Consider the following 15,810-nt stretch of genomic DNA (forward strand, 5'->3'; position numbering starts at 1 on the left):
CCAGCCCCGGGAAAGAGCAAAATCCAAAATGCGAAGTACGGTTTCTACCGAATGTGGATCGCTTTCGTACCATCATAAAGTCAAACTCGTAAGCTGACTCACTGTAAGCTGGGCACTGTCTATGTCAGGCACAGTGGGTAGGGGGGCTGTATGTGAGTGGAACAATAATAGCCGCTAACATTCACTGAGACCTTCTGAGGTCCCAGGCATTGGGTTAAGCACGTCATTCTCAGTCCTCACAGATGCCCTGACGAAGCAGGTATCACCACCTCCGTTTTACAGATAAGCTGGCTCAGAAACAGAAGAGCGCTCAAGGTCACAGGACTGGGAAAGTGGAGCAGGCACGTGACCCCAGGCCATCCGATGAAGAAGCTGCCGGCTTCTCTGAGTCACTGCCTCTCTGACGGCCTGGCAGAGGGAGTCAGGGACGCTCTCAGAGCTCCAAACACTGCGTTAAAAGCCACCCCTCAAGAGCCAGAGAGTTGGGAGAGAGGCTTTACCAAGTGCTCTGTAAAAACACTGTTTATTCAAATGACAGGCAGGAAGCAGTGGCGGTGGGTGAGGGTGGCCAGGCAGGGGCTGGGCAGGTTAGCACTGCGACCGTATGTCCCCTGCAAGCCTGCTTCGATAGCCACCCAAGCTGTTGGCGTCAGGGTCAGAAACACTTCCCCTCCTCTCCTTCCTGCCCCAAACTGAATAAATAGCATCCGTCTCCCCACAAGAGCAGGGGGGACTCATGTGCTGAGCTCGGTGCCCGGTCACAACCCAGAGTCAGGTGAGGGCAGAAGCTCAAAATGGCTTGTAGGGAGTAGAATACAAAACTGTTCTACTCTCATTCTCATCTTCCTCTTCTTCCTCCCTGCCACACTCTTCTCCCAGCTTGGTCCCAGGACAGGTGGTTGGTGAGTGCCTGGAGTGGGAGAACTGTCGACTAGTGTACACTGAGCTCAAGTTCGCATGGCCTTCCAGCCTGTCACTCATACAGGCTGACCACCAAACAGAAAGTCAATTCGTGCCACTTTATGGAAAAAGAGGGGCAGGGAGTGAGGCAGGCCTCCCCCAGCCTCAGAGGTAACCAGAGTCCTAGGCGCGGGTCCCCTACCGATCCATCTCATCCAAGAGAGGGGTGGCATCGCCAGCAATGGACATAGGGGTGCTTTCGATCATAGGGCTGGGGGAGGGCCGAGGTGTAAGTCGCTGCTTCTGTTTCCGCCGCTCTGCCTCCTTTTCCTGCAGCCACTGCTCTGCCATCTTCCCCCAGTCGATGGCTGCGTGGCTGTTGGACCTGGAAGGGAGAAGGGGCCTTTGAGATCGGGACTCTTCAGGGGCTCATTAGAAGAAAGCCTTCCCACCAATCACTGGTGAACAGAGGGCCCTTGCAGAAATGGCCCTCAGACCCAGGGGCAACAGCCGTGGCCACCTCCCACAGTTCTCTTCTCCCAGAAAGCAGTCCTCGTGCGGATATCACCTGGGTCACGGCTCTCAGAAGATCCAGAGCACCTGCCTATGCTAAGTCCCTTGGCCTCTTGACAGCCCCTGCCCCTACTAAGAGCTCCATGCCACCATCCATATACTTACTTTGGCTGCTGCTGCCGTTGCCGAGAGCTGGACGAGGGCTGGGGCTGGGCCTGGGCAGACTGCGGGGTGGTACTGGCCTGTAGCTGGTGGTACTGTGGGGTGGTGATGGGCTGGCTCGGGGTCGTGTAGGAGTAGCTGGGGGTCATTAGAGGGGTGGCCACTGGCTGCTGCGCGGGCGTTGGGAACACCTGGAGAAGGGTGAATAGTTAAATGGGGATGGGTTTGGGGCCTATTTGGTCTTCCTGTAAATTACTGGCAAGCTGAAAATTCAGGCTCAGCACAGGGCTTTCTAGCTGACCCTCTCCTGAGCAGCGTATGATTCTGAGCAGCAGAGGTAGGCCAATGGGATGGGACCAGGTACAACAAGGGGGCCTACCAGGCCTGACCTCCTCAGGTTTCTAGTAGCTTAAGGGTTCCAAAAATCCCAAAGGCCTCTGTAGAAAGGTCAGGCCTTACATCTTATTCCTTTTCCCCTCAAATGGGCCTGAGAAAAGAAGCATCTGTTGGAGACAATTCCTAAGGCTCATCTATGCATATATAGGTGTGGGCACCGCCAGAGGCCAGTATATGGTTATGGGTTGGTAAAGGATGACTGTTCCATTTTACTCTTTCCCACCCTCCACGAGAGCTTCCCCTCCAAGGCACGTACATGGTAAGCGCTGCTGCCCCCTCCACTGCCACCATAGCCATACTGGCTGGAGGCCCACTGGGCTGGGGTGGCACTGGGATTCTGTCCTTGGCCTGTCACAGCAGCAATGGCACTGAACATCTGCGAAGTCATGTTCTGGGGCAGAGCATTCACGGCCCGTGTCAGATCTGCAAGCACACACAGGCGGGGGACGGGCACGTTAGAGGCGGAAGGCCTTCCAGCTTCATCCCTCTGACCCGACCCCCAGTCCCAGGCATAAGCTCCTTACCTGCAAGGTTAATGTTAGCTGGCGTAGCATTGATTGAAGCAGGTGTCCGGGTCCTGCTACTGCTACTGGGGGTGATGCCTACAGGAAACAGCCCAAGTCAGTTATGTTTTTGTTTTCATCCTTTAGGGAGCTGCAGGAAGTACTGAGAAAAAAATGAAGCTACACAGGCAAAGTGGTCGGAGGACCTTCCTGATGCTAGGAGGCTGGAGTAGGAGAGAGAGCTGCAGTGACAGCCTATGCCTCACCCCCTCCCACAGGCCAGTGATTACCTTGATTCAGAGCCCAGGTTTCCCTCCAACCACACCCGAGAAGTCAGAGAGAGTAGAACTCACCCGGCACAGGATCCTGGTAATGATCCTTAAACCATCTGAAAAGTCCATTCACAGTTGGGAAGATTTGGCCCCTGTACCGGAATCCTTCTGGAGTCACCGTTACATATTCTATCCTGGGATTTTGGAAGGAAACATGCATCAGACACCACTTGGGGCCAGCTGTGAGAGAGCGGCCAGAACAGAGCTCCACCATATGCAGTAGCCACACGGGGTGCTGGGGGAAAGGAGAGATGAAAGAGCCAGTCCCTGACCCTGTGGAAGGAGGCCGCACGCTGGGGAAGCGAGGACTGCAGAGCATAGTCAAAGCCAGGAGTCAGCAGCCCCTGGTGTGCTCTGTACAGGCTGCCGGGCGACGGCTTGCTGGGGGCTGGGCCACCATCCTGGGCTGCAGTCTGATGGCAGCACCCTGCAGGTGAGGGTGAGCCTCAGGTCACACAGTGTCAGGGTTGGAAGGGGCCCCCCGGGAAGTTAAACACACTCGCCATGAGCCGGAATCTGGAAGCGCCTCTGCGGGTGGTCGGTCTGCCTCTGCAGAGCACAGCATGGATAGGAGGACTAGCTCTGCGTTCAGACCCAGTTCTAGTTCCAGTTTTGGCTCTGCTACTCATCACCTGTACGACTGTCCAAAGTTACTAAACCTGAATCCCAGCGTCATTTGTAAAATGAGGATAACAGTATTTAAACCTATAGGGTGGGCCGTGAAGAAGAAACGATTCAGTGCATGTAAAGCACTTATCTCACACCACCTAAAATACAGCCGTGCTCAGTAAAGGACAGCTGTCAACCGACAATGCTAAGCACGGCAAAGTTCTCCTTTATATTAAGCTGAAACCTGCTTCCTAAATCTTCTACTTGAGTGTTGTTCCTTCTGCAACACAAAGAGTCTGTGCCGCTTTCCACGGGAAGCTACCGTGTTGCTTTTGCTCCCGGTTAAAGGTCCCGTTTGCTCAACTGTTCCTCGTGGGACAGTTACCAACCTCCACAGAGCCCTGGCTGCCACCCTCTGGAAGCATGTTGGTGAATGAGAACAGGCTTCTCAGAAAAAAGCACGATATTCCAGATGGGCCCAAGAGGGTTGGTGCAGGGTCTAGAGCCTAGAGCGTGTCATCTGGCCACTGAGCCCTTTACTAACATCGTCTACGCTATGCATCACGTGCAGGCAGTACAGGGATCAGAGCAGACGCGTACAGGCCTTGGCCAAGGGCCAAAGAGAGGACGGGGTACAGAGGAGGCTGGTACGGTTACCAGTCTGGGGAACAGACACCAAGCAAGCAGGCCTAAGGAGACGACTTGATCCGACTCAGGGTGAGCACTAGAGGGCCCCAGACAAAGGAACACCTAGGAAGACCAGCCTGTGAGTCATACGAACGGGAGCAGAGCAGGTCAACGGTAGGAAGAAGAGATGCTGTCCTGACCCACCCCTTCCACGAGGGCTCAAGTTATCAGACTAGATAGAGCAACAGTCAGCTACCATGTGCTGAAAGCCCAAGCCAGGGTGAAGCAGAGTGAAAAGGAGAGACCACTGTGCTGGCCCCCATCTTTGCCAGTCAGGTGGAGCGAGTATCTGATGATTTCCATCAGTCCTTGGGAGGGGGAGAAGAGGCAAAGGGAACTCCTTTTCACAGGGCTGAGGAAAGAGCATTTCTTACTGAATCTTTGCCTTTTGCCTCTAACTCATCCTTTCCCCGCCTCCATCTCTGCCTCTATTCTAAACATAAAAGGAGAAAGGCAGTCCAGCAGAACCAGAGAGAACACTGCTCTGGGGCCTCTAACTCCCCTGCTAGCCTGTCTGTGGACCCCAGCGGCAGCACCTTCTCAGCACCAGTGCTCACCTGGGTTTACCCCGGGGCTGGTATCCCAGTAGGAACTTGCCGGGCAGTTCCTTGCAGGCACAGATGAAATAAGGGATGAAGGTGGGCTTCTCCTTCTTAGTTTTGATGAGCAGCTCCTCTAATTTCTGGGGGTAGAATGAGGGGGAGAGGTTGGGATAGCAGCATGCTTGGTACACAATGTCTGGCGCATACATGATGTACACCTCCTTCACCAGCTGAGCGACCCCTACACTGAAGGGAAACCATACATTCTTAAGTGACTGGGAGGGGTCATCCCTTGCGGGGCCCTGGGCTCACCTTACGGTCCCCACCGCTGCAGTCCTGATAATATTTGTGGTTCAGAAGGTCCCGGGCAAAGGATGCCATGGGCTGGACATAGCGGGCAACAATCTCATCCAAGTCTTCAAATTCCTGTGGGAAGGTAAGGGTCATATCCAGAGCTGAGATTCCTGGCCCTTCATCAAATCCACTCAGAAGAGAGCCCATGGGAGGGGATGGACTTCCCTCCCCTGCTGTAGCCTCATTCCATTGCAAAGTCCCGTCAATTTATCCATCTGTTTGAGTCGTGCCCAGATTTAAAGTTTACAAAGCATAACATTATTTAAATCATAACTCTTAATTCTCTCCTGGTGCTTGGGAACAATAGGGAGCTTCATAAAATTTCACTTCACTAAAAACAGGACAGAAAAACTTGACGTGTGTGTGTGTGTGTATGCGAGTGCACGAACAAGTACATGTGCCTGCATGTATATTTTCTCTTCTTCCACTGGCTCTCTTTAGGTAGTCTATTTCAAAATTTGGAGGACAAAGAAGGAAGGAGCAAAACATACAAAATTAGTATCAAATGCCTCATTTCACAACCAAGCTCCTGGTTGGGGCTGTGAAGCTAAAATACATACAATGCATACAAGTTACTAATGGCAGGTGAAAGTGCCAGAAGTGGCTTTTTTCTGGAAGCAGGAGTGGGGATGGGAAGCGAGCCGGGGCTGATTCTCACCTCACTGTTGATCCACAGGGTGGCTCCCAGGCTGAAGGCATTTTCCTTGCCCTCTTCCCTCACATCCACGTGCTGGTAGATGCCGTCACTGACCTTCCAGGTGACTGTCAGGTGATTTTCGCCCTTGCTGCTTGGTCGGATGATCACATCACCCTGGTCCATGGTCTCCATCATCTTTTCTGCTTGCTTGAAATTTATGTTATGGAAGGATGGGTGTGCGATCACTCGCTTGATATATGCTGAAGAGGGCAGGAAAGAAGTACAGATCAGGGGATGGCACTGGGAACCATCAGCAATGGGACAAACCATGGCTTAATTTCTGATCCACTGTTGAATTCTGAGACTCTTTTATCCTCGCAAGGCCTGGATTCTCTGACGTGAAAGATGTGTTAACCTGGGTTCCTATGGTGCTGAGAGAATGAGGCTTTAAGAGTCCCAGTGCATTAGCAGAGAAAATCTGACCCAAGGAGACCCTGGTTTCTGGCCCTGCCAATCACTCCCTTTCGTGATCTCTCGGGGCCTCTGCACCTCAAAGCCGAGCACTCACTGCCAGCATGAGGCTGAGCAGGGGCTACCCCCCTCAGCTCGTGCACCCTGTAGGAGGGCTGCCGAGACTTGGGGCGCACAGGCATGGTGGCGGGCACACTCACTGGTCCGCTGCTGCTTCCGCTTCATGTCCTCCTCCTGCTTGTGGTCCGCAGCTTCCGCATCGAAGTCATAGTAAGTGTCCTTGGGCAGCTTCCACTCGTTGTTCCGGTCCATGAGGTCCGAGGTGCGGCAGGTCAGGTCCGCGCTGAACTTCTCGATGTCAATTTTCATGATGCGGCAGTGAACAGTCATTCCCACCTAGATCCACAGAACATTTGAGCTGGAAGGGACAAAGACGATCTAGCCCGATGCCCTATTTTACATTTGAGAAAACCAAAATCCAGGCAGGAAGGTGCAGTGACTTGTCCGAAGCCAGCCAGCAACTGAAGGGCAGACGAGGAGTCTAGGGTTGAGTCCGGTCTGCAGACTCAACCCAGTCATTCATCTACCTTCACTCGTTCCTCTGGTCGCTTTACCACTTTGTCACTGAGGAATTTGGTGGGGATGAAGCCGGGGCTGTCTTGTCCTGACGCCTCCCACTCGAGGCAGAAAAACCAACTGGAGTCTACTGGGACCTCTCCTGTCACTGGCACTATTCCCTTCTCCCATAAAGTTGCCTAGTTACTGCTCCGAGGAGGCGATCAAACTCTGGCTGCCCTTTTTTGGAGGGGAAGCAAAACAATAGCTGTTTTCTGTACTTTAGCTTTGACATGAACCAGTCTCGCTACGTCTCGCTACACAGAGGCAAAAGCCAGTCACTCTGCAGAGCTCTCCCTCTGAAAATCTCCCTGGCTTCCTTCATTAGGAATCTTTTCCCAACCTTCCTAAGTCTGCAGTTCTCAGGGGGTCACGACACTTAGAACCAGAGAATTTGGCAAATTTGGTATCAGCCATGTCATAAACTAACTGGTTGATCCTGGAATAGGCACTTGAATTTCTTTGAAAAAAGAAGGTATCATGTAATATTTTCTTTCCTGTCAGGTGATGAGATTAGAGACAACATATGTAAATGTTAGGTACTGGTACCCAGTGTGTACATACATAATTAATGGCAGAAGACTAGAACAGAAAGGGAGCTTAGCCTTTGTGTCTCCCAGCATGTAATGCTGACGCCTGCTTCCTGCCCGCTGGACTAAACCACAACTTCCCCCACAGGAAGACAGAGCCCTCTCCCAAAGGGCTGGCAACTTGATGAAATTTCACAAACAGTGAACAAAAGCGTTCAGATGCTGCTTGCCCTGGCTTCTTTACACTAGTTATAAATCCTCCTGAAACTCTCCCCACCAGCAGCCACTGGGAACAGAGCCTAACTTCTGGTGGGGCCAGCCCAATGTTAAGAGAGCTCAATTTAGACAGCTGAAAATGGATGTCTTAACCCAGTCATTCATCTACCTTCACTCGTTCCTCTGGTCGCTTTACCACTTTGTCACTGAGGAATTTGGTGGGGATGAAGCCGGTTACACCATTGTCTAGCCGTGTTTTGACCCCGATGGCCTGGCCTGGGCATGAACCGCTGTCAAAGTGGTTCCAGACCTAAAGAGGGCATCAGTAGAAGAGCTTGATCATTCAGATTCCAGAGATTACACATTCAGAAAAGAGCTGCCAGGCGTGTTGTAACTGATTTTACCATTGACACCTGGTATCATGCCTGAAGACACAATGACTCAGCTACCCACCCACACTGACCTGGTACATCCCCAGTGTTCTTTGACTCACAGCTCATGTTTGGCACTACTGGCCATCAGATCAATCTTTCATGTTAATTTAATCTACATGTCCCTCTAGCTGCAACAGAGGCTCCTCCCTCCCATTTTGTTCTGACCTAATGGGCAAAAGAAACATTGATGTCAGTTTTCTCAGAACTCATTTCAATGAACCAGGTGGCCCTAGGCTTTCTGTATATCCTGGACAAATCCCACCAGCTTTTTACTGGGTAAAGTTGAGAAACTGTATTTTATAATCTGTCCAACGTTTAAAGACCCAGAAAAAGCTTTCAGGATGGCCTTAATGAGTTTTGACCATGAGAAAGTTAGACGGTACCTAGAAGAATGGGGGAAAAATAAAAAATGTGTGTGGATTATGAAAAAAACTGAAGGGAGCCTACAGATATCTTCTAACTAGCATAGTGACACTGTGCCTACCCTGCAGGCAAAAAATACATGTCTTTAATCTGGTTGAACTAGATCCCCAGAGAATGGGAAATAAGATTAAGTAAGGACTGAGCCAGAATTGAAGAAAGCACACAGATTATTTCTGACTAGCACACGGAGGGACTTCATGTTAGGCCTGAATGTGCTCTAGTCCTCTCCCTTCTTTGTGTATGTATTTGGTAAAGCATGACCTAAATACCCCCATTCCCCACTCTTTTTGAGGGCACAGAGACCATTCACTCAAGGAAATTCAGTCACCATGGCAACACTGAAGCACATACCTCGCTTAGTTCTGGGAAATTGTCCTGCTGACAGAAGGGGCACTGCCATAGCCCTGTCTCATCATTTCGGATTGCCTGGTCATAGCTCTCACCCTGTGGACGCCTGTGGGCAATGCCAGTGACATTGCAGATGATGAGCTTCCCTGGAGAAAGGGGAGAGGAGAAGAGGGCAGGGAAGAAGAAAATGGGGAGCACGCTAAGAGAACTACACAGGCGACTCCTTCCCACCAACCTTTTAGTGACAGAACATCTCTTAAAGCATCTGCATTCACTTCCCTCACATCTTTGAAAAGGGATATCTTCCCCTGATTTGCTGACAGGGGAAAATGAGGCCTATAAAAGTGATTTCATGAAGATCCCGCAGCAGGTTATAATGTAACGTGACCTTGAACTCAGTTTTGACTTCTAGCCCAGAGTTCTATAATCTTCAAAGCTCCCCGGGTACAGTACAGACCTGCCTTGTCCTGCTGGAATTGTGGCTTGGTTTGAATGTATACAGTAAGTGCATCCTCCCCACCCCTAACTCTCCTCCTCCAACTAAAAAGCAGACCCAGAATTTACCAATGTAGAAGGTCTCTGGTGTTTCTTTGGTTAACATATTGAAGATCTCCTCTGTGTTTGGAGAGCGGTAGGCTGTCCGGAGGTCCTTATACCGACAGCTCAGCTCTGCCCGGATGTCGTACAAGGTGATATGCTTGTCACCATAGCCCTGGGGAAGAAGTCCATTAAGAGGAGCCTTGTAACTGTTCTCCAACCTGAGCCCCGAGCCTTTCAATGAAAGGAGTAGGCCAGGTGGCTCCTGTCAGGGCTTCTCTCTTCTTCTTTTCCCTCAATGTTAACTAAAGGTTTTCAAACTTCTTAGTCATGGGACACTGTTCTATAATAAAAATGCTTCATGGAACCCCAACGTATAAAATAGACAATGCGCAGCTGCACCGCTGGAAAGGAGGAAGAGGGTCTAGAAGGAAACTGCTACTGACCCCCTCCAAGCTCCCTCTCGCCCCCCGTAATGACTGTAGTAGTCTCTGAGACTGGCTTGGCTCTTTAACAAGCAGACTGACAACTTCCTTGAGAAACCCAGCAGTGTGGGGAGAAGAGAAGATCAAGTTTCCCACACTAATAGTATTGGGGGTTTCTCGGGATACTTGCTGCCTGAGTCTCCTCCCAACTAGGCCACTTGGAATGGTTTTTATGCTCTGCTTTCTACATTGTCACCCACCTGCCTTTCCAGTTCTTCTGCAAAGGCATCCAGGTCCAGGTCCTTGAGTCGCTCTGGGTTTTCCAAGATCTCTTCCAGGGCTCCTGCGGGATTGGCATCCTCAGCTGATTCATCGTATTCCAGAGCATCCACTGCCATCTTCCTGGCCCACTCATAGGTCTCAGGATGGACTCGAGAACCATCGAGGACTTCAATATATGAGTCAGTGCTGAAGCAAAGGCAGAAAAGGGGCAAAATATATAACAAGAAGATTCTAGTAACAGCCCAAATGTCCACCAATGGGGAACTGGTTAAATAAATTAGCATACCTCTATACAATGGAACACTATACAGCCAGTAAAAAGAATGAGGTAGATCTATGTGTGCTGACATGGAAAGATGGCCACGATATGTTGATACGTGAAAAATGCATTGCGAAACACTATGAACCATATGATCCCATTTTTGTAGTAAATGGGTAGTTAGTAAATGCATAGCAAAAATAAAATTTACAGAAGTTGTAATATACATTAATTGTTATGGTAATTATCTCTGGGGGGTGGGATTATGGGGGACTTCCACTTTCTGCATAATATTTCTATATGTTGAGTTTTATATAATGAACTTATACAAGTCTTATAATAAGATAAAGCAAGAAGGGGGAAAAAGACCTTCGAGAATTTGCTGAGAGCTATTTTCCCCCATAAAGCCTTCCCAGGCTGGTCTTGACCGTGCACTCACATGGCCCTATGTTATTCGTGGAGTGTTACAGCAAAGCTGGGTGGAAAATGAAGTTTTAGAACTGGAAGCCTATTTCCCCACTGATTTCCATTACTGAATGAGGAGCTATGTGCCCGTGGAAAAGATCCTCCAAAGACTGAGTTGATAACTTCTGGAGAGGAAGAGGTCAATAGTGAAGTCCAAAGTCCAAGTGAATAGAACTTTCTCTCAATAACATCATCTCCAAACATACTGAGTCTCTTTCCTCCTTCCTTGCCTCCTCGTACCCCCACACTCCTTTTCCATTCCCTGTGTTATTTCCACCCTCATCTAGCCATGACATACTGTGATAACAGAACAAGTTTGTGTTTACTGAACCAAGTTATGTTTTCTGTCCTTAATTTATACACTAAGTTGGTTCTTTTTGTTTCTCATAAAAAAGCTTCACATAATTGAACCGATCTTTTCCATAGGTCAGAGGCTCTTGATTGAATAAAGGTTCTTCACCTTCGCTTTCAAACATTTCCTAACTTAAAATGCTTGGTGGCCCTCTGGCAGCCCTAATCCCCTGAACCCACAAAGCACAGTCCAAGGGGAGTCCTCCCGGTTCACCCAGGCAGTGAGCATCACCTGTCCCCCAGGGAGGCTGTGTCAATCTTGAGGAAGCCAGCGCAGTTCATGAAGACTTTGGGACCCATGTGGCACATGGTGACCAGCTGGGTCCGGCTCTCGAGCCTGGTGTTGTTCTGCTTCAGGATCTAGGGGAGAGGCCAGCAGTGAGCCAGAGCAGTGGGCGGGCCCCACCTCCCAGCCTGCTTTCAGGTTTCTGGGACACTCCAGGATGGGAACTCTGTCCCCAGGCCTCAGGATCTAACTGAGCACTGTATCACACTGTCTGCTACTAAAACAACTATTTTAAGGAAATATGTTGTAGCTTTCAAAGACTAACATATGGCTTAAAAGTTAGTGATAAAATATACACTCAAGTACCCATCGCTCATCTTTAGGAAAAGAATGTTACTGACACTTTTGAATCACCCTGCATGCCCCCTTCTCTGACTGAAATCCTTTTTCTTTCCCCTGGGAAAACCCCCACTATCCTGAGGTTTATGTCTAGTCCTCTCTCCTTCCTCCGCCTGTTTTAAATCATCACTTACAGTAGCTACCTTTACCACGAGTCACTCTAGCACAGTGAAGAGCATAGCTGTGGACACCTGGTCTGAAGTCTGACTCTGTCACTAGCTGGATGACTATGGACAAAGTCCCCTGTACCTTTCTGACCTGGCCTTCCTGTCAAATCACACTGGCATAGTGTAAAGGCTCAAGGAAATGGGAACTTTTCCTATTTTCTGATTCAATCCAAGCCTACCTTCAAAAGATGGGTCCCTTTTCGAGGTCCTAGGCCACAGACATACTGGATTAAGGCCTGGCTATAAGGGTGGGCAATGGCACGGTTCACGTCGACCCCAACCTCATTGACTCGGTTGATAAATTCACAATACAAGGCATTGAGCAGCTCCTCTTTCACCACGTGCTCCTGTCGACATAGAGTAGTCAAGGTTAAGGTCACTGTGCCATTTTGCCCTCGTAGCCCTGCCTGTCAAAACTTACGCACCTGCAAAGGGTGAAACTTGAGACACAGGATGTCTTCATCAGAGCTGCACACCTGGGCAAACTCAATCAGAGGGTCCTGGATGCGCCGCGCCAGGGAGACCGCTTGTCGCAGCACTGGGGGGTAATCCCGGAACTCTGCCTAGGGTCAAATGACAGTCAGCAGGGCCACAGTCCCCTCTGCTCCAACAGCCAAAGGAAATCCGAACCGTTCTGGCTTTAAGTCACGTTCTCTTGGCCTCTGGGATTGTTTTTCTAGGGACCAATTTAATCTCTGGGGCTCCCAGTCTGAACCATGACAAAACGGACAACCTCTGCATGGGTAAGTGAACAGGTAGAGTCCTGTGTTCCAATAACCTGTTTCTCCATCAAATCTCTCTGCGACTGATAGCTCTTGCCTGTGCAGGTCCTAAGGGTGCAACTCCAGCATTACCTCTGATTTCTTGCTGTTCATATAGAGAATGGCCAGCTCATTGTCAACCAGCTCCACCCCAATAGAAGAAAGCTGTTGGCCCTGGTCCAGCTCATGCACAATGCGCTTCACATCCTCAATCAACATCTGGGCATCCCTGGAGAGATGAAAGGTGTTGGTCAGGGCTATTCCTGCACAATTTCTCAGGGATAGATGGTCCCATGGTGAGGATGGGGAGTGGAGGGTGGGAGAGCTTTGAAGACAAAGCAGTACAACAGTACAACATTCCCAGGGACATCCCCTGGGGATGGGGATATTCTCAAGGACACACAAGCACATGACAGATGCAACAATAAAGGATGAGTGACTTTAAACCATCCTGGCCCAGTCCCCTGGTGCCCCTAACCTGTTCTCTCCTGCAACTGTCACCACATGAGGCTTTTTGTTCAGAAGGAATTTCTTCAGGGTTTCAATGTCTTGAGCCTGGATTGAAAAAAAAAAAAAGGGAGTTGAATGGCTCTGAAGACAGGGAGATTTCAAGCAGTTCTCGCTCCTACGTAGCTTGAGACCTTGCAAGACCAGAGAACAATGATGTATCACACGTTGTCTAAATGGAACACAAAACAAGGGGCGTAGGACTTCCAGTTTGAATGTTATACTTCTGTTACTATTTTCTAAGATTATTGTATTTCTGGCTTATACTTGGGCTGTGGTTAACCAAACATACTTGGGTCTATCTTAACATAAACCACTGCCTGGCAGTCAGGACTATTCTGATCTTCACTTCAAGATTTCTGTTTTAAAGTTGCTTATTAAAAATTACTTTTTAGAATGGGGTACTCTCAACAAAATTGAAAGATACTACCAGGTTAAAAAAAATCAGAAACATCCACATGAGATGAATTCAAATTCCTTTCTTTGAAAAAGGGACACTGAGCAGCTAAGGCAGGGAAACGGTTGGCTTAATGCCTCAGTGGCTTTCAGCTTCTGGAACAGGCTGACCCAGATGCTATAACAACAGAGGCAGTACCAGCAGCTCCTGAGCACACAAGGCCTAGAACTGGCCTCAGGCCAGAAGTAAATTCTGCACCAGAACGTGAGTGCCATCTACTGCCTATGGAAGTGAGACTTACCGCAGGACTTGAGGGGTCCATGACCAGGTCAGAAATTATCAGGGTCTTGCACAGGACGTTGCTTAGACCATAAACACTCATCCCCACGAAATTATAAGATGTACTTAAGATGTAAACTTGGTAACTGGTCCCAGCCACTTGCCTTTCTTTCCCGTTCTTCTTCTCTCCATGCAGTTCGCCGTTTGGTAAAATGGGGCAGCCGGAGGAAGTCTGTCACTTCTCCTTCACCGTTGACCAAGGCGCAGAACACAGGGTGATCTCTGCCAGCCAGACAGGAAAAGAATGGTGCGATAATCAGTAATATGAGGATATGAATAAGATAAGATTAGAAAGACAGGTGCGGGTGAGGCCAGGTGGGCAGGAATAGGCACTTACCTGGCAGAAGAGAAAGCAATGCCTAGGACACGGATGCCCTTCCCTTGGTTCTCATCCATAAAGTCATCGTCTTCCTCTACCTGTTGATCTGGACGGTAGGGTGCCACCCTCAACCAGTTGTAGAGCTTGCGACTACAAGCCTGGGGAAGAGATACACCAGACACTAGAGCCATCAGGCTCACCAAGTGTGCTAAGGAAACAGACGGAGGTACACACGTGTAAAGGTTGTAGTCATATGCACACAAACACATGTTCCTAGCCCTTGACAAACTTACAACCTGAAGGCAAACCTTGCTTTTGGAAACTGAAGAGCACGCACAGGACAGCAATATAAATAATAAAAACAAAGAATGTATGGATTGGGGGACTGTGTGTGTGTGTGTGTGTGTGTGTGTGTGTGTGTGTGTGTGCATGTTCAAATGGGAAGGTCTTGGAGTGACCCAAAACCTTTTTTTTTTTTTTCAGTTTTATTGGGGAACGGTATGTTTCTCCAGGGCCCATCAGCTCCAAGTCGCCCTTCAATCTAGTTGTGGAGGGCGCAGCTCAGCCAAGAGTCCAGTTGCCATTTCAATCTTTAGTTGCAGGGGGCACAGCCCATCATCCCATGCAGGAATCGAACCGGCAACCTTGTTGTTGGGAGCTCACGCTCTAACCAACTGAGCCATCTGGCCCCCCCAAAGCCTTGTTTGCACTCTCAGATTATGTTCTGCCTGCCCCCCAGTGTTTCTTCATTAGCTACGGAACTACTATTAAGGGGTTCCTTCACTCTTAGCTCTAGTTTGGGGAAATCACAGGACTAAAGATGATGAGTTTCTGGGCCGGCCCGGTGGCTCAGGCGGTTGGAGCTCCGTGCTCATTAAGTCCGAAGGCTGCCGGTTCAATTCCCACATGGGCCAGTGGGCTCTCAACCCCAAGGTTGCCGGTTCAACTCCTCGAGTCCCGCAAGGGATGGTGGGCTGCACCCCCTGCAACTAGTAACGGCAACTGGACCTGGAGCTGAGCTGCGCCCTCCACAACTAAGATTGAAAGGACAACAACTTGACTTCGAAAAATGTCCTGGAAGTACACACTGTTCCCCAATAAAGTCCTGTTCCCCTTCCCCAATCAAATCTTAAAAAAAAAAAGAAAAAAAGGGATCGTAAGTTTCTGTTTTCACCTTTATGACATATTCTTTAGCTTCAACCAGCAGCTTGTTCTTGAGTTCTTTGGCCATCTGCACGTAGAGGAACTGCTGCAAAGCTCGCTCGATGGCCATGGTGCGCTGCCGGTTCCACTCCTGCACCTGGTGGCTGAACTCATCTCGGTAGTAGAACTGTTTGATCTCTTCGAAATACGTCTGGTCGTTGCCATAGCTAAGAAGAGACAACAGGGATGGAAAAGAGGTGATGCCAGACATCCACAAACACTGTGAGTGAGCCAGGGACAATGGCTTGCTCAATTCTGAAACTGGTTCCCATTCCTGAGGGACCCCTTCTTGGGACAGACTACGCACCAAGCCCTCCCCAGCCCCAACCCAGAGCCTTGCTTACCCCTCTACCCCTTTCATATCTATGCTGATGTCAATGGTGAGCAGCCCTTCATCTTCAGCCAGGCATATCTTGAGGAATTGGTCATCTCTCAGCTCCTTAACAGGCTTGTTCTTTAAGTACTTGAAGGAGTAGGCGTAGTGGGCCTCATCCACATCCT

The 15,810-nt window shown here is 49.7% G+C and overlaps 1 protein-coding gene across 8 annotated transcripts in view; it reads right to left on the reverse strand.

The window, feature by feature from the left end:
- Window positions 1-507: 507 nt before the first annotated feature.
- The window catches only part of SUPT6H (SPT6 homolog, histone chaperone and transcription elongation factor), a 29,545-nt gene continuing 14,242 nt past the window's right edge, over window positions 508-15,810 (reverse strand). For all 8 annotated transcript variants that reach the window (XM_019731422.3, XM_019731432.3, XM_019731430.3 and 5 more), the window contains 22 exons: window positions 15,654-15,808; window positions 15,281-15,476; window positions 14,125-14,264; window positions 13,892-14,009; window positions 13,023-13,099; window positions 12,638-12,773; window positions 12,209-12,346; window positions 11,963-12,130; window positions 11,224-11,351; window positions 9,895-10,102; window positions 9,237-9,384; window positions 8,676-8,818; window positions 7,637-7,777; window positions 6,307-6,502; window positions 5,657-5,895; window positions 4,957-5,070; window positions 4,660-4,784; window positions 2,828-2,940; window positions 2,496-2,573; window positions 2,228-2,394; window positions 1,579-1,766; window positions 508-1,285 (listed from right to left, as the gene is read on the reverse strand). In XM_019731422.3, the coding sequence (XP_019586981.1) occupies window positions 1,099-1,285; window positions 1,579-1,766; window positions 2,228-2,394; window positions 2,496-2,573; window positions 2,828-2,940; window positions 4,660-4,784; window positions 4,957-5,070; window positions 5,657-5,895; window positions 6,307-6,502; window positions 7,637-7,777; window positions 8,676-8,818; window positions 9,237-9,384; window positions 9,895-10,102; window positions 11,224-11,351; window positions 11,963-12,130; window positions 12,209-12,346; window positions 12,638-12,773; window positions 13,023-13,099; window positions 13,892-14,009; window positions 14,125-14,264; window positions 15,281-15,476; window positions 15,654-15,808 (3,303 nt within the window). In that variant the 3' untranslated portion in view covers window positions 508-1,098. The remainder of the gene's footprint in view (window positions 1,286-1,578; window positions 1,767-2,227; window positions 2,395-2,495; window positions 2,574-2,827; window positions 2,941-4,659; window positions 4,785-4,956; window positions 5,071-5,656; window positions 5,896-6,306; window positions 6,503-7,636; window positions 7,778-8,675; window positions 8,819-9,236; window positions 9,385-9,894; window positions 10,103-11,223; window positions 11,352-11,962; window positions 12,131-12,208; window positions 12,347-12,637; window positions 12,774-13,022; window positions 13,100-13,891; window positions 14,010-14,124; window positions 14,265-15,280; window positions 15,477-15,653; window positions 15,809-15,810) is intronic.

The sequence above is a fragment of the Rhinolophus sinicus genome, chromosome 12 (assembly GCF_057876585.1).
Source record: "Rhinolophus sinicus isolate RSI-liver-muscle chromosome 12, RSI-T2T, whole genome shotgun sequence".
Taxonomy (NCBI): domain Eukaryota; kingdom Metazoa; phylum Chordata; class Mammalia; order Chiroptera; family Rhinolophidae; genus Rhinolophus; species Rhinolophus sinicus.